Below are 26759 nucleotides of genomic sequence, written 5' to 3' on the forward strand. Positions count from 1 at the left end.
CAAGTGCTCTGAAACCTGTGCGTGCTTCACAAATAACATAAAGAATCGTCTCACTGCTCATACTTGCGTGGTGCTCATGGTTGCAGAAACTTCTGGAGGATGCTATGGGTACTTAAAAATATGTTGGCAGCATTTCACTGCTTAATTATTTAGGAATATGAGTTTAAACTGAAAACTACAATATAATACAATTAGTAGATACCTCACTATGGTTTGGAATTAACATAATTATACTGACCATGATCATTTGGAAGCCATATTTGTTATAAGTAAGATGTTCTTCATTTGAGTACCAACTGCTCTGATGTTCTTTTTGGGGGCAATCCCAACAGAATCCTTGATGAGGCCAAAAACATCTCCTTCAATGCCACTGCAGCCTTCAAAGCTTACAGCAATATTAAGGACTATATTGATAAAGCTGAGAAAATTGCCAAAGAAGCCAAAGTTCTTGCACATGAAGCCACAGAACTGGTAAGAAACAAATAGCGTTATGTACTGAGAATGGAGGTCAATCTGTTTGAATAAGTACCTAAACTAAATTTCTCAAAGCGCTGGAAAATGCTAGTAAATTCGAATATTTGTTTTGTATTATTTTCAAAGGCTCCTTTTAAATTTTATCCTAAATAAATTCTCAGTCATAGCAAAACTCTTTTCTCAGTCACCTACTACTTTCCACTATTAATAAGGGTCTTGAAATTATCGCAGATGCCAAATAGTTTGTGCCACCAACTCGCAAAGGAAAAACAGTCAAACATAAGACTCTGAACAGGGAAATTTATCACTGTTATTCCATATGTCTTCAGTAAGAAAGTGCCTTGGAAATTAACACCAGTGCTTATAGTCACATACAGATTGATTCTATGTAAAGTTTGATTTTAAGGTGCACATTTTACAAACACACCAGATCATATATTTCTAAACTATTATACTATTTTTATCAGTTGAAATGTTTACCTTCAAAGCTACTTTTGGCTGCTGTCATTGTTCAAAATAAATTTGCAATTAATATTTTAGAGTTTTTGGGTTCTAAGTATAGCACATTATCTGAGTATCTTCAATAGTAACAAATCTTTTTCCTTTACATGTGGAGTAACATTTTGTAACCAAGTTATGTGATAAACCTCGGTAATACTATTTCAGGTCAAATTTCATTTCATAGGAAGCACGTGGTGAGTTAAAATGTTCAGAACCATCACTTACTCCTTTGGCTTCACACAGAATCCCCCAAATACATCAGAATTTCAGGAGAAAAAGAATTTGATTGGACACTTGACTGTGAATGAAATATGCATAAATAGTGGGTGTTGAAGAAACAGATCCCTATTTTCTTTGCTTTGGTATTGAGCATAACACTTTCATGGATTTCAGGGATATTGGAGGTATTTGCCACACTCTTAGCAGGTTTATTTTATGGTCATGGTGAATGATGCATCATGTTCCATCAGCAGTTAGTACTGTTTTGGTTTCTCTGGAATGAGCTCTACCAATACCATATGTTCTGTTTATTTCTTATTCAAAATCATGACACAATTATTACAGAAACTTCCCTATGTTCAATTATCCTTTCAAAAGGAACCATTTTTCAAATCTATTTAAAGATCCTAGCCTTCAAGTTCACCATTTTCATCTGACCCATGTTTTATTGGATCACCATTTTCAGCATTTAGCACAGTACCTGACAGAGAGTAGACACTCGTGAGTAAATGAATGAATGTCATTCTAATTGACATTTTTCATACCTATTTACAACATTTTGTACCAATAAAATCCTCACTATTGTCACTGCTTCATTTTTATGAACTTCTAACATTTTATGTTAAAGACCTGTTTATTTTCACCCAAATTTAATACTATCACTTTATACTCAGGAGACTCTCATATTCATGCCAACATGAAATATTCACTTTTCCTCAACACTGATGCTTATACATGATAGGCTAGCCAAACTCAAACATAGAGCTAGGACAAGTTTTTTGTTGTTGTTTTTTGTTTTAATTAGGACAAGTTTTACTGCATTACAGCATGTCCCCTTGTTATTGTTATTCCTTCTCTATAAGCCATGTAAAAATAATGAAGTGTCTGAAAAATTACAAAGTAAAAGCTAAAGAGAATCACTGATTTATTAAGTGGCTAACAACAAACACACAGAAGACTGATTTGGCCAGAAAGTTTGTTGGACCGTGTTTCAAGAACAGAATAAATAAAGTTTTAATTTTAATAATTCATTATAATATAGTTCTATTATACTGGAAAAGAAATATATTTGCCATTAAATTGAACAATTACGTAGATAGTACTAGCATTCCATAAATGTTAGAGCTGGTATTATTGCTAGAGCTATAGATAAACACAGAAGAGTAAGACTAAGTTTATTATTTGTGTATGAAAGAGTCATTTGAGTCTAGTCCTGCAAAGCAGGAAGAATGTTTTCAATGAATTAGAAACAAAGGACAAAGAAACAAAGCAGGAATTTATACAAGGAAAAAAAAGACAAGCAATAAAGCAATCAATTACTACTGTGAAGAAGATGGACGTAAGATAATGTGAGAAGAAAAAAAGCATTGAAAATACCATAGGAAAAGAAACAAATGAATATGGAATAGTCTCAAAGCATAATTGACAGCATTTGTAAAGCCACTTCACTTTTAAAAATCTGCTTAAGTCTACCTATTTGTAGTGCACACATAATCAACAATGGAATTGAAAGGAAAATATGAATGAGAAAAAAGTTGATCCTTTATTTTAATTAAATAATAAGCAGGTGGAGGTTATAAACAATTCAAGGTTGTAGTATAGTTCCTATGTGAAGAGTAACAGCCCCTTGTATATATAATTTATTTAAATATCAAAATGAAATATTTTAGGAACAGAAATTATGAAAAAACACACTATATTTCTATTAGTACTAGGCAGAAAAATACTATTATTATATTATTGGTACAAAAGATTGTTTCCTCTACACATGACCTCCAAGATAACATCTCATTTTGTACCTCTCATTGGTGGGTACAAAGAGAAAGAGAAAGGAAATATGTCACCGTTTAGAAAATAGAATATGAAGATCCAGTACGTTTTTTCTAATCTTTATTGCTTTGATGCTATAAAAAGTCCTCAGACTCTAAAATAACAGAGAATTAAACCTTTAAAAAATGTTTCCAGATCATAGGTGAACTTAAAACCTATGTTATCAAGCAGATCAGATTTTGGAAGTAGATGAAAAGTAGATTTCATGTGCTGCTGGATCCTTGGGATGACCACCAGAGGCAATAGGCACAGTGTCAGTAGCACTGGGAGATGAGACCCTCTGCCCTTTTCACTGGGAAGTTCTTAGATGCTCTGCACTTGAATCTGGTATATCCAAACAGCAAACAAAAGGAAGGAACAAAAAGGAAGTCTAATGTAGGATGGATTCCTTAGATCTGGTTCTTTAAGATCCTGAAAAATCATCACACAACAGTAATCACACAATCTCCATCTATTCTGAAATGTTCTCCTCCTTCTTTCCTTTCTTTCTTTTCTCCCTCTCTCCCTTTCTCAAGGTGAATGGAATGTGCTCTGTGATATATACTGCAGTGTAGAAAATGTAGGCAGTCCTCACCTTCCCTACGTATCTTCCATTTAAAAAAAAAGAATCACTTTTTCACTTCCCACAGCACCTGAAGATTTCTTTTTTTCTTCTATACCCTCTTCTTTACACTGCAATCATTGTTATTGTCTGAAACTCTCCCTCTCTCTCTCTCTCTCCCCCCGCAACACACACCAACAAAATTCCTTAATACCCTCTAATCCAGAATCCTCTTTCTCAATTAGTCTCAGTCTCAGTGTTTAGTCTGATCTTCACTAAGAATCAGCACTAGAAATTGAGAAGAATTTATACTTGCTCTCAACACCAGTACACAATGTGGTCTTCCTCTTTATTCTCCAAATTCAAGTTCTGTCACTTGCTACAGTTACCCATCACTCCTGGGAGCCATAAGTGTAAATATCTTCGGCATGATCTTTCTCAGGCACATCTAGGAAAAAATAATATAAAATACAGAAGAAAGTGAGCACAATTTGTAAGTAATGCATTTTCTCATAGAAAAAATAATGGAGTTAGTAAAGAACAGTGCTGTGTAAGTGATATGTAGGCTTTAGATGAACTAAAGAGAGGGGGGAAATTCTGAAAAAAATATTAGACAGGAGGAAAATATACCTAAAATTAAGTAAGTTTAAAGCCTTAGACACCTGATCCTAAAAATATGTGAACTGCTGTTGTGACTTCCCACTGTTGATTCCTCAGTATGAGGAGAGTAAAAATCCATAGAAACTCGAAGTTTTTCTTCAAAAAACTTGAAACTTGAAGGAGTTTTTTTCTTGCTTTAGGGTCGAGTCTACAGAATAAATTGGATTTTTGTAAATTCACTCTTATGTGACAGATCAGTGGGGAGAAAAACCCTGATAGAAAATAAGGATACTAGAAAGAAAAGTCAGGGAGCTCTGATAACATGGCAGTCTGAGTTAATTCAGATCCATCCTAATGTGAGAAATTCACAGAAATGCTAGGTAAATTCTAACTCCCCAAAATTTAACACATACTTTATTTTATAAAGAGGAAACAAGGGGCTTCCCTGGTGGCGCAGTGGTTGAGAGTCCGCCTGCCAGTGCAGGGGACACGGGTTTGTGCCCTGGTCTGGGAAGATCCCACATGCCACGGAGCGGCTGGGCCCGTGAGCCATGGCCGCTGAGCCTGCGCGTCCGGAGCCTGTGCTCCGCAACGGGAGAGGCCACAACAGTGAGAGGCCCACGTGCCGAAAAAAAAAAAAAAAGAGGAAACAAAAGGAAATCTAAAAATTAAAACGAGAGTAAAGCAGAATAGCACATTCTAGAGCTGGCAGCTTGGTGACTCAATGAATTTGGAACATAAATATAGATCATACGTCTAGGGACTGGGATTTTAAAGCCCAGGCAGGGAGAGAAGACATCACAGGTATCACCCTAAACCTACAAAAGAAGGAGTCTTTTTTGACTAATCGAAAGTATGCAAAACCGTGAGACTTGGAAACAATTGTTCTCATCAACAAACACTCCTTCTAGCCCAGAACATGCCAAGGAGCCTTGTTACTTTTCATGCCTCCAGTTGTGAAAAATGTCTCTCATAAGTTGCTAAAACCATAAGCCTGTGGATTGAAGTCCAAATTTATACCGTATATATTTATATATGGATTGAAGTCCATATGGTACAAGACTTTCCAAGCTAAAAATTTAATGGGGAGAGGAGGGAACTGATCCTGGCTCTTGCAACCTCTAGAGCATCTAGAAGGACACAGAAAAGTGGTCTGTTTAGATACACTATAAATAATCAAGTAGGAAAGAGGGTAGGCAGGCAAAGTATGTAACATGGTCCTGAAGTTATTCAAAAATCTGAGAGAGTCTATACAATAAACGTGTTTAAAAGTATTGAAATGTTAAAAAGAATAGAAAAGAGTGATTAAAAGAAAAAATACAGAAGATTACGGAAATTTGTAACAAGCAAATAAAATTTCTAAAAATAAAATATATAGGAAAAGAGAATGAGTTAATAGAAAGAGTTGAATACATTACCTAGAATGCAACAAGTATGGTAAAACATAAAAGGAGTGTGAGAAACAAGGAATATAGATTGTAAAAATGAAATGCAAATCTATTAGGAGTTCCAGAAGTTGAAAAGGGTGAGAACGGGGAATAGTAATAGTAAAAGAGATACTGAAAATTTTCAAGTGCTGGTGAAAGATAGGATATGATTTCTCAAGTTAAGGAAGCCTATCACAGTAAATAAAATAAGTCCACACCTGGAAAGATCATTGTTAAACTACAGAAACTAAAGAGAAAAAGAAAACAAAATATTAAAATAATTAAGGAGAAAAGGCTTTGGGTCAGACGCCAAATGCACAGCCATAGCATCCGGGGCTTTGAAAGATGTTGCATTTCTGCCTGCTTTCTACTCTGGGCATTATGCTCCCATGGCCTGCTGCCACTATTTCACAGCTTAGTGACTGGTGTTTTCCTCTTCCTACTTCCTTTTACCAGAAAATAATGTCTCCAGAATTAAAATTTAAGCTGAAAATAGACCTCGAGGGGACAGAAGCATGAATAACTCCATGAGAATTTCATTTGCACTATTTCACAAGTAATATTCCATGATCTTCATATAGGTAATACTTGGTATATAGTAGCTGATCACTAAATGTAAATTGCCCCCTCCCATCTCCAAACATTGATACTAGGAATCTAGAAAGGCTAGGATGCTCCAGATTTTCAGAATGAACAAGATATATTCACTGCCAAGAGAGATAGGAAAGTTGAATAGAGAAGAAAATTTCAAAGAAAAAATAAAATTACTTTCTTTCCCTACTTAGTTTGAGATCATCTATGAATATTTATTTGAATGTAGATGCCTTGTAGGCTTTTTTTATTGTTTAGAATTAGGTTCAAGTGGTGTGCCAGAATTTCCTAATCAGGCCGTGGAAAGAAGATAGCAGAAGATTCTGAAGGCTGTCTTTTCGTCTTGTTTATGGTTTTCTTTGCTGTGCAACAGCTTTTAGGTTTCATTAGGTCCCATTTTTTAATTTTTGTTTTTATTTCCATTACTCTAGGAGGTGGATCAAAAAAGATCTTGCTGTGATTTATGTCAAAGAGTGTTCTTCCTATGTTTTCCTCTAAGAGTTTTATAGTGCCCGGTCTTACATTTAGCTCTCTAATCCATTTTGAGTTTATTTTTGTGTATGGTGTTAGTTTTCCCAGCACCATTTATTGCTGGGAAAACTAACACCATACGCAAAAATAAACTCAAAATGGCACCATTTATTGAAGAGACTGTCTTTTCCCAGCACCATTTATTGAAGAGACTGTCTTTTCTCCATTGTATTTCCTTGCCTCCTTTGTCATAGATTAGTTGACCATAGGTGCATGGATTTATCGTTGGGCTTTCTGTCCTGTTCCATTGATCTATATTTCTGTTTTCGTGCCAGTACCATATTGTCTTGATTACTGTAGCTTTGAAGTGTAGTCTGAAGTCAGGGAGTCTGATTCCTCCAGCTCCATTTTTTCCCCTCAAGACTGCTTTGGCTCTTTGGGGTCTTTTGTGTCTCCATGCAAATTTTAAGATTTTTTTGTTCTAGTTCTGTAAAAAATGCCATTGGTAATTTGATAGGGATTGCATTGAATCTGTAGATTACTTTGGGTAGTATAGTCATTTCCACAATATTGATTCTTCCAATCCAAGAACATGGTATATCTCCCCATCTGCTTGTATCATCTTTAATTTCTTTCATCAGTGTCTTATAGTTTTCTGCATACAGGCCTTTTGTCTCCCTAGGTAGGTTTATTCGAAGGTATTTTATTCTTTTTGTTGCAGTGGTAAATGGGAGTGTTTCCTTAGTTTCTCTTTCAGATTTTTCATCATTAGTGTATAGGAATGCAAGAGATTTCTGTGCATTAATTTTGTATCCTGCAGCTTTACCAAATTCATTGACTAGCTCTAGTAGTTTTCTGGTGGCATCTTTAGGATTCTGTATGTATAGTATCGTGTCATCTGCAAACAGTGACAGCTTTACTTGCTCTTTTCCAATCTGTATTCCTTTTATTTCTTTTTCTTCTCTGGTGGCTAGGACTTCCAAAGTTATGTTGAATAATAGTGGTGAGAGTGGACATTCTTGTCTTGTTCCTGATCTTAGAGGAAATGCTTTCAGTTTTTCACCATTGAGAATGATGTTTGCTGTGGGTTTGTCATATATGGCCTTTATTATGTTGAGGTAGGTTCCCTCTGTGCCCACTTTCTGGAGAGTTTTTATCATAAATGGGTGTTGAATTTTGTCAAAAGCTTTTTTTGCATCTATTGAGATGATCATACAGTTTCTATTTTTCAGTTTGTCAATATGGTCCACCACATTGATTGATCTACGTATATTGAAGAATCCTTGCATCCCTGGGATAAATCCCACCTGATCATGGTGTATGATCCTTTTAATGTGTTTTTGGATTCTGTTTGCTAGTATTTTGTTGAGGAGTTTTGCATCTATATTCATCAGTGATATTGGTCTGTAATTTTCTGTTTTTGTAGTATCTTTGTCTGGTTTTGGTATCAGGGTGATGGTGGCCTCATAGAATGAGTTGAGAGTGTTCCTTCCTCCGCAGTTTTCTGTAAGAGTTTGAGAAGGATAGGTGTTAGCTCTTCTCTAAATGTTTGATAGAATTCACCTGTGAAGCCATCTGGTCCTGGACTTTTGTTTGTTGGAAGATATTTAATCACCGTTTCAATTTCATTACTTGTGATTGGGCTGTTCATATTTTCTATTTCTTCCTGCTTCAGTCTTGGAAGGTTATACCTTTCTAAAAATGTGTGCATTTCTTCCAGGTTGTCCACTTTATTGCCATAGAGTTGCTTGTAGTAGTCTCCTAGGATGCTTTGTATTTCTGCGGTGTCTGTTGTAACTTCTTCTTCATTTCTAATTCTGTTGATTTGAGTCCTCTCCCTCTTTTTCTTGATGAGTCTGGCTAATGGTTTATCAATTTTGTTTATCTTCTCAAAGGACCAGCTTTTAGTTTTACTGCTCTGTGCTATTGTTTTCTTTGTTTCTATTTCATTTATTTCTGCTCTGATCTTTATGATCTCTTTCCTTCTGCTAATTTTGGGTTTTGTTTGTTCTTCTTTCTCTAGTTCCTTTAGGTGTAACGTTAGATTGTTTATTTGAGATTTTTCTTGTTTCTTGAGGTAGGCTTCTATAGCTATAAACTTCCCTCTTAGAACTGCTTTTGCTGCATCCCATAGGTTTTGGATCGTCGTGTTTTCACTGTCATTTGTCTCTAGGTATTTTTTGATTTCCTCTTTGATTTCTTCAGCAATCTCTTGGTTATTTAGTAATGCACTGTTTAGCCTTCATGTGTTTGTGTTTTTTACGTTTTTTTCCCTGTAATTCGTTTCTAATCTCATAGCATTGTGGTCAGAAAAGATGCTTGATATGATTTCAGTTTTCTTAAATTTACTGTGGCTTGATTTGTGACCCAAGATGTGATCTATCCTTGAGAATGTTCTGTGTGCACTTGGGAAGAAAGTGTAATCTGCTGTTTTTGGATGGAATGTCCTATAAATATCAATTAAATCTATCTGGTCTATTGTGTCATTTAAAGCTTCTGTTTCCTTGTTTATTTTCATTTTGGATGATCTGTCCATTGGTGTAAGTGAGGTGTTAAAGTCCCCCACTGTTACTGTGTTACTGTCAATTACCTCTTTTATAGCTGTTAACAGTTGCCTTAAGTATTGAGGTGCTCCTATGTTGGGTGCATATATATTTATAATTGTTATATCTTCTTCTTGGATTGATACCTTGATCATTATGTAGTGTCCTTCCTTGTCTCTTGTAACCTTTATTTTAAAGTCTTTTTTATCTGATATGAGTATTGCTACTCCAACTTTCTTTTGATTTCCATTTGAATGGAATATCTTTTTCCATCCTCTCCCTTTCAGTCTGTATGTGTCCCTAGGTCTGAAGTGGGTCTCTTGTAGACAGCATATATATGGGTCTTGTTTTTGTATCCATTCAGCAAGCCTGTCTTTTGGTGGGAGCATTTAATCCATTCACGTTTAAGGTAATTATCAATATGTATGTTCCTATGACCATATTCTTAATTGTTTTGGGTTTGTTTTTGTAGGTCCTTTTCTTCTCTTGTGTTTCTCACTTAGAGAAGTTCCTTTAGCATTTGTTGTAGAGGTGGTTTGGTGGTGCAGAATTCTCTTAGCTTTTGCTTCTGTGTAAAGCTTTTGATTTCTCCATCAAATCTGAATGAGATCCTTGCCAGGTAAAGTAATCTTGGTTGTAGGTTCTTCCCTTTCATCACCTTAAATGTGTTGTGCCACTCCCTTCTGGCTTGTAGAGTTTCTGCTGAGAAATCAGCTGTTAACCCTGTGAGAGTTCCCTTGTATGTTATTTGTCATTTTTCCCTTGCTGCGTTCAATAATTTTTGTTTGTCTTTAATTCTTGCTAGTTTGATTACTATGTGTCTCAGTGTGCTTCTCCTTAGATTTATCCTGTATGGGACTCTCTGAGCTTCCTGGACTTAGGTGGCTATTTCCTTTCCCATGTTAGGGAAGTTTTCGACTATAATCTCTTCAAATATTTTCTCGGGTCCTTTCTCTATCTCTTCACCTTCTGGGACCCCTATACTGTGAATTATGTTGCATTTAATGTTGTCCCAGAGGTCTCTTATGCTGTCTTCATTTTTTCATTCTTTTTTCTTTATTCTGTTCTGCATCAGTGAATTCCATCATTCTGTCTTCCACATCACTTACTCATTCTTCTGCCTCAGTTATTCTGCTATTGATTCCTTCTAGTGTAGTTTTCATTTCTGTCATTGTATCGTTCATCTCTGTTTGTTTGTTCTTTAATTCTTCTAGGTCTTTGTTAAACATTTCTTGCATCTTCTTGATCTTTGCCTCTATTCTTTTTACAAGGTCCTGGATCATCTTCACTATCATTATTCTGAATTCTTTTTCTGGAAGGTTGCCTATCTCCACTTCAGTTAGTTGTTTTTCTGGGGTTTTATCTTGTTCCTTCATCTGGTACATAGCCCTCTGCCTTTTCATCTTATCTATCTCTCTGTGAATGTGGGTTTTGTTCCACAGGCTGCAGGATTGTCATTCTTCTTGCTTCTGCTGTCTGTCCTCTGGTGGATGAGGCTATCTAAGAGGCTTGTGCAGGTTTCCTGATGGGAGGGACTAGTGGTGGGTAGAGCTGACTGTTGCTTTGGTGGGCAGAGCTCAGTAAAAGTTTAATCCCCTTGACTACTGATGGATGGGGCTGGGTTCCCTCCTTGTTGGTTCTTTGGCCTGAGGCAACCCAACACTGGAGCCTACCTGGGCTCTTTGGTGGGGCTAACGGTGGACTCTGGGAGGGCTCACACCAAGGAGTACTTCCCAGAACTTCTGCTGCCAGTGTCCTTGTCCCCACAGTGAGACACAGCCACTGCCTGCCTCTGCAGGAGACCCTCCCACACTACCAGGTAGGTCTGGTTCAGTCTCCCCTGGAGTCACTGCTCCTTCCCCTGGGTCCCAGTGTGCACACTACTTTGTGTGTGCCCTCCAAGAGTGGGGTCTCTGTTTCCCCCAGTCCTGTCAAAGTCCTGCAATCAAATCCCAGTAGCCTTCAAAGTCTGGTTCTCTAGGAATTCCTTCCCCCATTGCCGACCCCCAGGTTGGGAACCTGACGTGGGGCTCAGAACCTTCACTCCAGTGGGTGCACTTCTGTGGTATAAGTGTTCTCCAGTCTGTGAGTCACCCACCCAGCAGTTATGGGATTTGATTTTACTGTGATTGTGCCCCTCCTGCCACCTCATTGTGGCTTCTCTTTTGTCTTTGGATTGGGGTGTCTTTTTTGGTGAGTTCCAGTGTCTTCCTGTCGATGATTGTTCAGCAGCTAGTTGTGATTCTGGTGTTCTCGCAAGAGGGAGTGAGAGCACGTCCTTCTACTCTGCCATCTTGGTTCCTAATCTGTAGCCAGAGTCTTTTGTTATCACTGCTATTGGTCAATACATCACATAAACACTGTGAATCTTACAATAGGATTCAACATTAAGGTATTTCTAATGAGTGTCTATTTAGAAATGTGGTCATATCGTCTTTTCAGTCTGTCTTATTTAATATTTGCTTTGTGTAATTGGATGAATCAAAATACATAAAGAATACTTGCAAGGTCATTTTGAGTTTTTATTTCCTACATAAAGAAGTGTGCAAATATTGGCAGAATACACATTGCATTCAAAAGGCCCAATATAATATAGTGTCAGTCAAGTTTTAAACTTTAACTCGCATATACCTTGTATTTTATTCTGCCAGTGATTACTTAGGAGTCATTCAAACAGTAATTTTGACTTCTTATTAATATCTGTAATCATTGGGATTTAAAGTTTGTACCAGTGTAGTGTTAATGGAAAAATAGTATAATCCATAATAGGTATGACAATTGAATCTGTCAATAAAACTGGTGAACATTTTTTCTCCATCAGCAATTCAGCAACTTATATAAGAACTGATTCACACAAGAACAAATATGAAAAAGTCAGTGAGGATCTATGTTACATAGAAAAGTATTGAATCTGTGTGTGAAAACGGTATTCATCAAGCCAACTGACTTTAGTGATTTTCTTTGTACATGATACACTCATTTGCGTCAATAACTTTAAGAAAATCTATTGGAAGCAGAATAACAAACTTCTATTTGATTACCCAGAATTTGGCGTATTTAAAAATTGAGGGCATAAAGTGTTAAAAATGAAATCAAAGAGTTTGTTACATCAGTCAGCAACACAGAAACTCTTTGGGGTGATGCTATAATGCAATATAAATTTAAACTAATTTTATTCAAGGCAGCAATGCTCTCAGACCTGGTATTTGAGATTTCCACCAGTAGGAATAAATACAATAATAAATACATGAATAATCAAGATGTGAAATTGCCATGTTGAGTTTGATTCTGGACATTAAATGGAAAGAAAGCAATAAGCCCTCTGAGGAGGTTTTCTAACTCAATAGACCTTTATCCATTGTCTGTACTCAAAACCAAGACTCCTTGTGGTACCCACCCATCCTACCCTCAACAGCTTGTCAGCAGCAAGCCAGTGGAACCCAAGGGTGATGGAGCAATGGCTCTCATGCTGTGACTGGTGAAAACCTGTTCTCAATTAGTTATATACTTTAAAATCCTCTCTCAGTTGTCTTTCTTGGTGTTCTCAAGCTGCAAATTCGCAGTCATGAATTCTAAATTCTCATGAGTAGTTTTGGAGATTTTCTATTTCATCCCTTAGTCTCCTTTGTGTGCTCAGTTGCTTCCAGTCCTCCAGAGACTCATCTAACCCCTGTCCTATTTTAGGATATTATGCAATGCTAGGATCTACAACCTTTCTTTCACCAGATTTCTGACCAAAGTCATTCTTTGGGTTCTTTCTGAACTCATTTTTGATTCATAATTTCATTTTAGTACGCTGTAGATTTTTAAAATATAGGTTATATTAAAACACCTTTAAAATCAATACACAATGATTTCCTTTTTTAGAAATTGTGTATGGTCTTTTCAATTATTACAAAAGCAGTTCATGTCCATTATAAAACAAAATAGGAAATACAGACAAGCAAGAGGGAGAAAATCTAAAATGTGTGTAATCTCACCAACCACAAACAACGACTTTTATAATGTTGTTTATCTATCCATACCTTTTCCTGTGCAAATAGCTTTTGTACAAATGAGTAATTTTTACATAACTGTTTTGTAGCTTAATATATCTAGTAACATCACTTGCACATTTTTCAGTGTTCTCAAAAGTTATGTTTTTTAAAATGTATATAGGGCTACATTCCACCATTTCTTCTAAGAATTTATTTTATTATAGTAAGAAATTTTTCCCCGATTTTTAACAACAGCCTAACATGCCCAAATATAAATTTCTTCTGATAAATATTTTACATAAACACACTGCAGCTAATTATCAGCCCTTACATATACCTCTGCACATTTTGAACAGTTTTCTTTATTAAAAAGATATTGAATTTAAAATCATCTAAGTCACATATTATCTTGACACATTATCCCCATTGGAAATGTGCAAGACTTGTCTTCTAAAATAAATTATTTCATAAAGAGGAAGTAATGGAATAGGCTATAAACCACGCTGATGAATTTTCAGCTAGTACTTTCTTTAGAAAACAAAAATAAACAAAAACAATTATGCATCTCTCCTTAGCACCAACTTTTTCAATGAATTCAGAAAATTTATCTCTAATAAAGAAGTTAGTAGAGGAACATTTAGAAAAATAATAAAAATGTAATATAGAAAGAAATATAAACAATAACTTTTAAATTTGCTTATTTAAATAATACATCAGTGGGGTGTGGGTATACCATCCTGTTAAACTTAACTTTAGGTCTCACCTGCACATCTCCTCCCCCTAAGAGAGCCTCCTCTGACAACAAAACACTTAGATATTTCCATACTCCATTATGGCAATCATCATTTTCTTTATAAGGATTTTTTGGTTTGTCTCTCCACTCCAGTTCCATTAGAGAAGGTAGAGTCTTTCGATCTTTGAATAATCAGAGCTTACTCTGGTGCTTGAGAGAGCTAAAAACTTTTATTGGGTAAATCAGTCAATTCATTCATCTATTAGTCAATGACATGGTGCCTAAACAAGTCACTATGAATACTTAACAAATAGTAGGAAGAAGAAAACTAACATGTATTAAAAGCCAATTAAGTGCCAAGCCTCTGTTAAATCTTTGTAGACTTTATCATTTTACCTTCTCCTGTATCTTTCCTTCTCTGATGTTTTAAATTATCTCACATTTTCTATAAATGATTATTAGCTAATAAAACATATAGCAACCTACATGTAATAATAGATCCTATTTTGTGTGATATAATAAAAGGTTTTAGATAATTTATAAATACATATATGTATATATACACAGAGAAGAACTTATTATTTATAAAAATACAATCTCTAAAAAGCAAGTAACAAAATATCTTGCAAGTCTAAGAACCTCATTTATATTTCACATATGCTGTAAACACAGCCCAGAAACTCAGATGTGATGCTTATAAATATGCATGAAGTATAATTAGCTTGGAAAATGCTGCTTCATCACCTGTCCTGATATTGCTGATGTGCTTCAGTGACTTACTAAGCAATGTTGGAAAATGAACTCTCCAAATTCCAATGAATTGAAACAGTTCTGTTCATCCGTAACGTATTAGTGTTTTCCATTCTGTTATCATATGAAAGACTTGTCTTTTAAACCTGGATTGTTAGTACACTGCTTATAGCTGACAATTGTACTCCATCAGCTCTTTACTTTAATATTTTGAAGTGCTTCTTGAAACATTGAAACGTGTCTTATTCCTCCACATCTCTTGAACCCAAACCTCTCATTTCCGATGCCCTTGCCTAAGGTTACAACTCTATTTTCTCTGGCTCATACTATTACAATAGTCAACTGATATCTCCTTTTCGTCCCACACAGCTGCCCAATTCCTCTCCTGGACTATTGCTCTGAGCATACATTCCTACTCAGAAACTTTTAACGGCTCCATGTTGCTTATTGTCCAGTTTCCTTAGTCTAACGTTCAAACTTTCCAGAAGCCGACTCCAAACTACCTAACAGCCTTACTTCTTAACACTGCCCTTCATAAAATCTACAGTCCTTTGCAACCAAAATACTTGCTCTCCCATCCACACATCAAAATTCCCTGTCTCCTTGTCTTTCCTTACCTTGTTGCTACAATATCTCCTACACCCCCATATATACCACCCACCTCCTTACATCTGAGCAAGGAGTAGTTGACTAAGAATCCAGGAAGAAATCACTGGCTTCCTGAAAAACAGGAACGACAAGAGGTCTGGAAGCGAAAGGTAGGCAACACTCATAAATGCAAGATAAGAAATTGGCAGCAGGGAAGTTTATCAGCAGATGGACTTCAGTCAGGATTCAGTCGTGTTGCTGGATGATGGTGCAAAGGTCCAATGGAAGATCATTGAACTGATAATCATCTAGTCAGACTCATCAGAAAAATTGAGAAAGGCCACCAATATCCAATATCGGGAATAAAAGAGGTGAAATCACAGCAACTTCTGCATACAGTAAAGGATAATAAGAGAAAATTACGAACAACTTTATGCCAAAAATTAGACATTTTGAATGAAATGGGCAAATTCTTTGAAAATCGCAAACTACTGAAACTCATCCATAAATAAATAACTTGAATAGCCCTATACTCATTAAGGAATTAAATTTGTATTTTAAAACCCTCACATACATGCACATGTGTGCACGTGCACACACACACACACACACACACACACACACAATTCAGTTCCAAATGACTTCACTGGTGAATTCTACCAAATATTTAAGAAAGAAATAATAAATTCTTCAGAGAATTGAAGAGGAGAAAATATGTCCTATCTCATTCTAAGAGGCCAATATTACTATGATACAAACCAGACAAAGACATTACAAAAAAAATGAGAAAATTATAGACCAATATCCCTCATGAACATAGATGCAAAAATTATGGACAATGTTAAATCAAATCCAACCATTTATTAAGATAAGGTACAAACTAGAAGAATATATTTGCAAATTACATATCTGATGAAGGATTTGTCATATTATGCATAAATATCTTTCAAAACTCAATAAGAACAAAAAACCCAGTTAAAACTTGGACAAAAAATTTGAACGCTTAGCCAGAGAATAAATAAATAAGCACAGGAAAAGATGCTCAACATTATTAGTCATGAGGAAAATGCAAATTAAAACCAAATGATGTACACACCTATTAGAATGTCTAAAATTTTAAAAGACTGACTGTATCAAGTAGTGACAAGGATGTAGGCAAACGTAACTGTCATATACTGCTGGTGAGAATTTAAAATAGTACAAATAATTTAGAAAACATGTTGATAGTTTCTAAAAAATGTAAACATACATCTGCCAGATAATCTAGCCACTCCACTTAGAGATTTCCACTCCAAGAGAAATCAGCATATGTTCATATAAAGATGTGTACACAAATGTTCATAGCAACTCTGTTTAGAATAGCCAAAGCTGGAAATAATCCAAATGTCCATCAAGAGATGAATGAATAAATAGGTTGGGGCATATCCATGTAAATAAAAAAGGGATCACATGTTGATACACACACAACATGGATAAACATCAAAATAATTACACTGAATAAAAGAAGCCAGACAAAAAGAAGAGTACATACTGGATGATTCTATTTGTATAAAATTCTATAAAATGCGAACTAATAGTGATGGAAAGCAGGTCAGTGTTTGTGTGGAGACGGGGGAAGACAAGGAGGGGTGGAAGGGAGGGATTGAAAAGAAATGATGGGTATGTTCTCTACCCTGATTGGCAGTTTCATGGGTGTATAAATGTCAAAACTTATCAAATTGTAAAGTTTAAATATGTGAAGTTTTTTTATACCTCAATAAAACTGCTGAAGAGTGTAAGAAAGTAGAAAAAAATAAATATTGCCCATCGCTTTTCCTAATCCCTCCACAATTTCCACAGCTCAGATTTTAGCCTCTTTACATGTTGTCTGGCCCTTCTCTTCTCTCTTACCTCATTTCTTTAATTTTCTCATGGACAGCAAGTCAACTCTCTCTCCCTCCTTTACTCCCATGCCTCACTTTGCACATCCAAGATTAGCTGTAAGATGTTGGTTGTTAGATACTCACCAGATTTTGTTCTTGTGGAGAGGAATTCACACGTTAAGGCTATGGGGAAAGCTTGCTTTGTCTGGTTTCATCTTGTACTGTGAATGACCTGTGTTATCCTGATGGTTCAGGATCATCATTATCAACATTATTTATTTTACTACAATAATATTGGCATCTACTGAAACCTATTTCATCCTTATCGATTTGGATTTCTGAGATTTAAAAACTCTTCTCTCTAGTTGTTGGTTTTCTCTTTCCTCATTGTCAGACAGATTGTCAGCTGTCACTTCGGCTGTTTTCATGTGCCTATTTAGAGAATCTTCATCCTTCTTTCTTTGTAATTTCCTTTCTCTAATCTGTTTTGATTCAGGAAACCTATAACCAAGGGAGTAAGAGCGGCATATAAATTTCGAACAAATATAGAACCTGAGTGGGTAATGGAGGCTTATTTTTTTTGAGTAAGGTACATTGGATTTGTGCCATTTATATTGACACTCTTCCTTTTTTTTCAAAATAAATTACACTTATGTGGTGTCACTGTACCTAATTTCTCACAGGAAACTGCAGGACTAAGAATTTATGTGTTCTCAATTGAAGAGAGTGTCCATTTCCCATAGAATAATTTGTCAGGGTTGTCACACAGCTCTTTTTGCATGTGCTAGATATAAATGCACAATGTCTCTTTTTGTTTATGTAGATGTTTCCTATATGTCCCTTTGTAGATGTCATAGTATTATATAATCAATCTGTTCTATGAACAATAGATTATTTTAAACTGTTGGAATAACACCTTAAAATAAATTTTGCCACTACAGTAGCAAGTTCTGTAATCTCTCCTAGTTTAATGTTTAAATCATATGACTGATAAAAAATGTTATTAAGGCACTGGAGATGTATTTGAAGAGTATTATGGCTGGGCTAACCTGAGTTCAGGTCTATAACTTCAACATAGATCTATAACTTCAACATATAAGTTATTTAGCATTCTCTAGCTCATCTTGCACCCTGAAATACTCTTCCAATTTAAAATTTACAGGTAAGATCCTATTTGATTTATCTTTTGGTATTAACGTACTATGTAATGATTCTTGAAGAGCAAACACTATTAAAATGGACAGCTAAACGTTCAATTTAAATGATCGTTTTCCCATATCACTCTATTATCTTTGTGTCACCTCTTATAGTCCAAGGTTCAACAAATCCATCTTTGCTAGGAGATGACTGTGGCTCAGAGATTTTCATTTAGAAGATTTTGTTTTGCCCTAGTACTCTGAGATGCATTGCAAAACAGAAGCAGTGTTCTTCCTCATTTCAACACCTAGGGGACAGAAAATGCTCCCCGACTTACCCCACAACTTGAATGAAATGTGCTTAGGGATAAAGTCAGGGATGTGCTTAGTTCTTAATTTGCTTGACCATTTGACAGCACTTGATAGTACTGACCAGTTTTGACCTTGCAGCATAGCAAGTCATCATACTCTGAGCCACTTCTGTATCTCTTGATTTCCATAATATCATGTCTCCTAGGTTCTCTTGGTCCTTTCTGGAATCTCAATCACCTTGCCAGCCCAGCTTTCTGTACCTGCCTTTAAATGTTGGGACTCCTAAGGGTTCTATTCTAGGCTTTCTTCTCATCTCCCAATAAACAGTCTCCTGACTTTAATCACAAATACGTGCTGATAATTTATTATTCTGCATGTGTAGCCCAGAATGCTTTCCTGAAGGTAAACTCTGTGTACCAATTGCCTGCTAGATATCTCTACTCCATAATTCTTTTGTTTTAGATATGTGACACTTCTTTTTCTGTCCACAGGCAACAGGTCCTCAGGGTTCATTACAGGAAGGTGCCAAAGGCTCTCTTCAGAAAAGCTTCGGGTTTCTTAATGAAGCCAAGAAGTTAGCAAATGATGTAAAAGGTTAGTGTGACCACTTTTTATTATTATTTGAAGTTTAATTGTAATTGGTAGGATATTTTATCACATTATTGGAAAAGTGTAATTGTTGCAGCATAATTTTTATGATCGTTTTTACTATCTAGATTTAGTGCAAGTAAACTCTCTCATCAGTTTTACAGTATTTTGCCTTCACACCTCATTTTGCACTGGGCAATACTTCATAGTTTTTAAACCTAATTTCTATAGCATCATTTCATCTGTATATAGAGTATAGGAACTTTTAAAGTATGATAAATTTTAAAGAGCACCAAACCCCACCTTTTTTTTTTGACTTTAGAAATCATAGTCACAAAGGAATCAATCAGGCAGATGTAGTATAAATATCCTTGTGAAACTTTCGATTTAGTGGGGCACGTCTCGAAAAGTTTTCACCTTTTAAATACACTTTTAGGTATTTTATTCCTAATTCAAGGATCAAAGTGCATAATATATCTACCCTGATATATTATGGGTTTTGCATTAAAAATGTATTATTCAATACAGCCACACTCTAGATAAGCTATTATATTTTTATTTCATTCGAATATCTCATTTAATTGCCTCCTGTTTCTATCTTCAGTCTCACTCACCCTTTTCTGTCTTGCATCCAGCTCTGCAGCCTTACTGAAACATTCATGTCCTCTGAAAACATGCTACCATTTCAAGCCTCCACATTCCACAGTGTTCATTCTTCTCTTTGGAACTTCTCACCATCCTTCTTTCTTTTTCATCCAACTGCCTTCTACCAGACCTTCAAGATTTAGCTCAAATGTCATCTTCTCTGGGAAACCTAGCACCCCATCTGAATTACATGCCTCTTCTCTGTGCATCCCTTTCTCATAGACTTATCAAATCACTGCAGCCATGGACTTGGCTTCCATCTTCTTGAGGACAGTCACAGGGTCTTCTTTTTAACTTTGTATTTCTAGTGTATAGTATCACAATGACTATCTCAAATCAGGAAATAAGCATATTTTTTAAATAAAAGGATGGTGTTGGTCTTTACTAACCTTAGAAAGAAAAGAGATTTTATCATCATTTATACTTGTCATGCTTTAAACGAAGAGTCTCCAATAGAGGCTGGTATGGAATTACACGTTCTTTCTCCATTATAGATGGCACTCTGATAGTAAATGCTTTGGATTACGTATCACAGGTGAAATACAACCCTTTATATATATATAAAATCCTATGCAGGAGATTGCACTTATTACAACCTGAACAGTAACTATAGAGTCAACCCTATTTTTCTTTTGGGCAAGTTGAGTTGATCTCATTACTTTGCCATCACTCCTTTGTCTCCAGTGTCCTTGGCCGGAGCTGGGATCAGGGTGAGGTGAGAGAGGTTGAGCCATGCAAGTGCAGAGTTAGATCCTGTTTTTATTTTAAATGTTAATATTTGCTCATCATTGATCTTTTTTGATTTTTTAAAAAATACTGCATTAAAACATTTTTACCTCACTCACTGAGTTTTTTGGTGCCCCTTTGAATTTCACACCTGAGGGGAGTGCCTGAGTCACCTCACCCTACTTCCAGCCCTGCCCTTGCCTCTCTTTCCCCACAAATACTGGTGTTATAAAAATGAAAAAAGAATCCGATTTTTAAGAAATTTTTTCCAAGGGAGAAAGAAATCTAAGGACAGGCATGGTAGAAGGGGTTAAGTGACAGAAATGTTCATTAGTTTAAATGTCTTTTTTTGTACTTCAGGTAGTACATTATTTAAAGTAATGAAAACCCACAAACTACTCAAGTAATAATTCCTCCAGAAATCCAAGCCAAGGCTCTGATGGAGACAGGAATGTTTTCTTGCTACATTATGACATTCCCCTGATTTGTGGCCAATTACACAAGTTATAAAATGGCTGTTAATCAGGGAAATGCCATATATTACCACCAGGAACTGCTGAAATAGGCCTTACAGAGCAAAATACTTTACAGCAGCTATTAAAAATAGAGATTTAGTCATTTCTCTCTCTATGGTGCCTGGACTTAGAAGGAATAAAAGTGGTGAGGCCAGTATACACTCCATATTTCTAAGTTGTTCCTTGGTTCGATTCAGTACAATCCAGTTAGCTCATGAGCTTTAGTCATGAATGACTTAGAGCTTCTCCCTGCCATTTTTATGCTGTCCTTGCCTTGAGGGAACCTGAACTTTCCAGGAGCAATTTGTTTTGCTTTTTAATTTTTGAATGTATATTTGTTAAAAGTAAATTCGCCCTTCTGTGCATTTGAGACTTGAAGCCATTCTACATTGAATTGATTGAACGTCCATGGAGATAAAAATTGTTTTGTTGATGGATATGGGGCTTGGTACAAATTGATGATTGAAAGAGTTAGAAGATAAATTAATGCCACTGGGTGAATTAATACTACTTTGTAGATTGACAAAAGATCTTTGTCAATAAAAGGGCTAGTTGAGGTTCTCATGGAATGTGTACAGGGCAAGGAATGAAGCTGAGGATGGTACATTAGAAGTCTGAAAATACTAAGATTCTATAATTATATACCTTATATAGAGTAACTTTTAAACTTTATTTTACTTCTTAATTTATCCCTACTTTTCATCTTTGCCCAAAATAAGTGAAATTATTTAATTACTTATGAACAAATAGGTAACATTTCTATAAAATGGACGACACGCATATGGAATAAAAAGATCTATTTCCAAGCCCAAGAGTATGGAGTCAGTGAATTGTATGACATATGATGCTGTCCAAACTACAGAGCAGTGCCAGAATTATTCCAAACATTTACTTTAATCAAATTAATCCATACTTTTCTTCTGTACTATGATCCTCCAGACACTGAGTCATTAAGTCCAGACAAGTGTATCAGAATGGTTTTGCGATCATGAATATAATAACACTTGCAATTACTAACCTGTTAAGAATCTACGTTATTATCTCAGATTAGAAAAAAGAGAATAAACAGGAATATTGCAGTGATGTTAAGCCAAAGTATGACTCAGGAGTTAAATATTGTGGGACACTAGTCTTCTCAGTCTGCTGGCTTTCCAAATAAAGTCGCTATTCCTTGCCCCCCCCAAAAAGTAAATAAAGCATTTTTATATTATTAAAAATATACTCTTTTTGGGAATTCCCCAGGATCCAGTGGTTAGGGCTTCATGCTTTCAGCACCGAGGGTGCGGGTTCAATCCCTGGTCGGGGAACTATATCCCAGAAGCCGTGTGGCACAGCCAAAAATATACATATATATACTCCTTTTGAATTTGCATACTACCATTTGCTAGAATCAGCCTTCCCATAGGTAGGCATATGAAAAAGAAACAAAATCCATTCCATTGACAAAAAATAATTTTGGACTAAATGGACAAAACCAAGCCTGGATCCGCTAGCCTACTGTAGTCTGAAGAACAAAGCAATCTTTTCCTGTAGATATTGCTGATCCCTCATACAGAGTTTTTGTTCCTCCTTAGCCTTGTGAATAGAGGAAATTGAGAAATTAAAACCAAGTTGGGCTTGGTTTAGGAGTTAAAAGGAAAAGGGGCAAAATAGTGGCCAAACATAGAAGGGCAGGAACTATTAGAACCAGAGAGAGTACTTGTCTTACTTAAAGTTGTTTAAAGTCCATTTCTTTTAGAATATCTTGCTGGCCAAAACAAAACGAGCCTGCAAGCCCACAGTCAGGCTTTAGAGCTTGCCCTAAAGGAACCACATGGAGTTTTCGATATCTGGTCATTTTGATTTCTCATTCCACTGGCTGAAGAGAGGACTCCCTCTATCCTGATATCTTAAGTCCTTGGAGATCTTGCCACCAGGCAAATTCCCCTTCCTCCTCTCCTTGGGCTTCTACTACAACCCTGTAGTGGGGAGGAAGAGCCTGTGCAGTTAGTTGCAGCTAACAGCTGTTGAGGACCTAGAAAGCACGGTGCCCATGCTGAACAAGAGCTGACTTGGCACTTTTAGATCAGGACAAAGTTTATCGGTAATATGCCTTCCTATAAATGCAGGCTCCATTAAGTGATCTTAGAAGTTCCCATACAGTCACTGGTACATGTCTGGACAAAAGAGGCAATCAGAGATAGGACACTTTGCAAACCTGTGACAGCAACTGGGGAAAGGGAAGCATAGGAATAATGTCATGAAAGAAGGCTAGGTGTACCCCAAAGTGGAAAGACTGGGTGTAGCAACCTCATCAAATCAATTAACAGAATGCTAGGGACAGGAATAGGGCTCTGAATTTCACCCAGCTTTCTTCCTTACACAGCTGCTCTTCCTTCTGCACAGGTGTTGGGATCCTGTACTCAGTCATGGGGTTGACCTAGGGGCAGGTTCTTAGAAATCTCAATATTAAGAAGACAAAGGACTATATAAGTGGATGAAAAATTATAGTAAAGTAACTTGAGGGAAATTGTACCTCTTATGTTCTTAAAATATCCAAAGGTAAAAACATAATGCAGGGGCTTCCCTGGTGGCGCAGTGGTTGAGAGTCCGCCTGCCAGTGCAGGGGACACGGGTTCGTGCCCCAGTCCGGGAAGATCCCACATGCCGCGGAGCGGCTGGGCCCGTGAGCCATGGCCGCTGAGCCTGCGTGTCCGGAGCCTGTGCTCCGCAACGGGAGAGGTCACAACAGTGAGAAGCCCGCGTACCGCAAACAAAACAAAACAAAACAAAAAAAACCATAATGTAATAAAATTAATAAATTGTACAGAGCAATCACGTATTATATAATTTAGTACGGTTGGCCCCCTTTGATATTTAAAGCAAAATCACTTAAGTCGAAGAAATACTAACAGATTGAATAAACTTCATAAATATAGTGGAGCCAACAATTTAACAAGTTAGTCAGGCTTCAAAGCTGATGCTTTTAACCACTGCTGGACAAAAACTCTGGGCTTTTGCCGTGGTGCAGAGGTGACACATTAAAACTCATGGCCCTAACAAATATTTGATAAAGAATGAGTGAATGGAAGAGAGTAGCAGGAATCTCTCATTACCAGAAAGGTCAAAATCAAGGTTTCCACCTGACTTCATACAGATCCCTTACCTATTCCAAACTTTCTGCTTCAGAACTGCAGATAGAAGCACTGCAGAGATTAACCTGTTCTCTAATTCAGAAGGAGCCTCTAGAACAAAAGATGAAACAGGTTTGTAGCCTTGTAAAATTTTTTTACAAAGAAATCTTAAAGAGAGGATATTTCTCCATTTTTTGGTAAAGGAGCAAAGTCAGAAGTGATATTGAGTACAAGAAGTAGCTCATAAGACAAATGTCCCGGTAATGAAAATTGTGCTTGCAAAATGTTATCTATATGGTAATTTTGCAGTAGATTCCATTTAACTAGATCCCTTCAAAATTAAAAACATTTCTACAAACTTCACCCTTGTGAATGAGGGATTCTCTCAAGGTATTTATTTGTGCTTTGTTCATATTAATAAAAAATTAAAAGTTGCATTTGAGGAACTTAACTAGATGAGTGTGAACAGTCAAAATAGAACATTCCCATTAAAATCTATAAAAATCGTTCTTATATTTAGTTGAAAATGAGAGCTATATACATATATTTAAAAAGTATAATAGAAAAATTAACAACTTTAGTTTCTGGATGATGCGGTTTAAACAAAGAAGAAAGCAAATCATAAATAATATTATTGAAAACTGGCAAACGTACCAGAGCAATTATCAGACCAATGTAAATTATCAAACCAACATGAATTATTTGTTACTATTTAGTAACTGCCCGTGATAAATCCAGTACTTTCTCATACATCCTTCAATTGATTTCTCATATCAGTCATATGAAGGAAGTTGTTATCTTCATTTTACACATGTAAAAAGGGATAGAAATGACATTTGAACCCACAGCTTCCAGCTCCAAGTCCTGTAATAATTTCATTGCACCACACTACTTTCTCTAATGGCTAGAATTTGTAAAAGAATGCATTATTAATGATCAAAGAAATACTTGTAATAGATTTTTAAATTTATTTTTAATTTTTTATTGAAATATAGTTGATTTACAATGTTGTGTTAGTTTCTGCTGTATAACTGATTTACTTGTAATAGCTTTATTTTGAGATATTACATAGCATAGTTCAGTGTTAGCAGTTCCAAGTAAACTAAACTCTAATATATTTAGCACAGTACCAGGAACGAGGTCAACGTAAGTAAATGCATATTATTAATGGAAGTAACATACAACTCTGTCTAGTGATTTTCATTCTGAATATGTCTACCTGGTTCAATGTCAATGGTTATGCAACAAAGGGGAATGATATTGTCAGGCATGTTCACAGTCTACCCTGGTTGTTCTGCTTCTTTCCCTCACTTTATGAGCTCTGTCTCTGACGAACCCATTCCTGGACACTTGTCTTCTGATGTGGGAGGAGAGGATGAGAAAGGGAGAGCCAAAGCTGGAGCGTGTGTGTAGCCTTTGAGGTTAGTTGGGCGTGATATCTAGAGAGAAGATAAATGACTTGGCTACAGCTAATGGGTATGAATACTGAAGAAATAAGGAGTGGAAAATGCACTATGATTATAATTTGGATCCTTTTTTTGTTCTCCAAAAATTACAAGTAAAGAATTGGGTTGGATATTTTTTTAACTACCAATAATTCTGTTTCTTTGGCCATGTTACCATTCTAACTGGACCACATGCGTTCTTCCTTACATTTTGATTATAGATACCTCTGCCTCATATATCTTTGCATTTAAAGCCAGCCTTGGAGTGCTTATTTTCTAGGTTTTCATGGCAAATATTTTGTAAGTTTTCCATTTTAAAATCTGTAATTCTTTTCTGCATACAACTTCTATTCATCTAAAGAATTAGACTGACAAAGCTATAAAGTGTTTAGACTTGGTTTGAGAAATTCCAAAAAGTACTTCAGAAAAAAATGACCAGAGTGTAAGAAAGGATAAATTAACAAGAAAATAGAGTCAAATAGCTGAAACAAAGAAATCAGAACAGGCTCAGAATATTCACATCTTGACTTTCTAGTACAGAAAGCAGAGGAACAAAATCACTGCTTTGAAACTTGAGGGACGGCAGTAACAATGTTCTTCAGATCAGTAGTTCTTCTGAATAATTGGCCTGATTATTCTGCCAGTATTTGCATTCAGAATTCATAAAATAGTGTAAACCAAGTGATACCCTTTAAATTAATGATTTTTGCAACTGTACATGTATATCTTGCTTGCCAGAACATTTTAAATGTTTCATTATTTAAAAAGTCAAATACAATCAAGAGACTAAGAAATGAAATTTGTACCGTTCTATTTCCTTAATTGATGAAGACTTCTAAATTAATATCAAAAGAGCAGCCTTTAACTATTCTTAGGGGATTCATATAGCTATCACAGTCATAATCATACTGTCTTTATTTCAGAAAGTATTCTTTCCATAACCTAGTCAAAGATTTTACTTTAGTGCAGTGAAAGTAACAGAAGTATTAAAAGAAAAGTGAATTGTGATTGACAGAGGAGAAAATCTAATTACTTGGAAAGTATATTTTGAAGGACTAGAATTGAAAATAATAATATCTTAGTGACTGAAATGGACATATTGATATTTTAGAGCCACGTTTTGCTGGAATACTTTATGCTTTGTTTTTCAGTGATGTTAGGTCTTTAGCTTG

General features: G+C 35.9%; 1 protein-coding gene across 1 annotated transcript in view; it reads left to right on the plus strand.

The window, feature by feature from the left end:
* LAMA2 (laminin subunit alpha 2) overlaps positions 1 to 26759 on the plus strand; it is a 610905-nt gene that overhangs the window by 504799 nt on the left and 79347 nt on the right. Inside the window, exons 41-42 of the mRNA XM_089921992.1 lie at positions 333 to 471; positions 19047 to 19149. Coding sequence (XP_089778118.1) covers positions 333 to 471; positions 19047 to 19149 — 242 coding nt within the window. The remainder of the gene's footprint in view (positions 1 to 332; positions 472 to 19046; positions 19150 to 26759) is intronic.

Source organism: Delphinapterus leucas, chromosome 12, assembly GCF_059928025.1.
Source record: "Delphinapterus leucas isolate spDelLeu-1000000601 "Yukka" chromosome 12, BTC_Dleu_Yukka2, whole genome shotgun sequence".
NCBI lineage: Eukaryota > Metazoa > Chordata > Mammalia > Artiodactyla > Monodontidae > Delphinapterus > Delphinapterus leucas.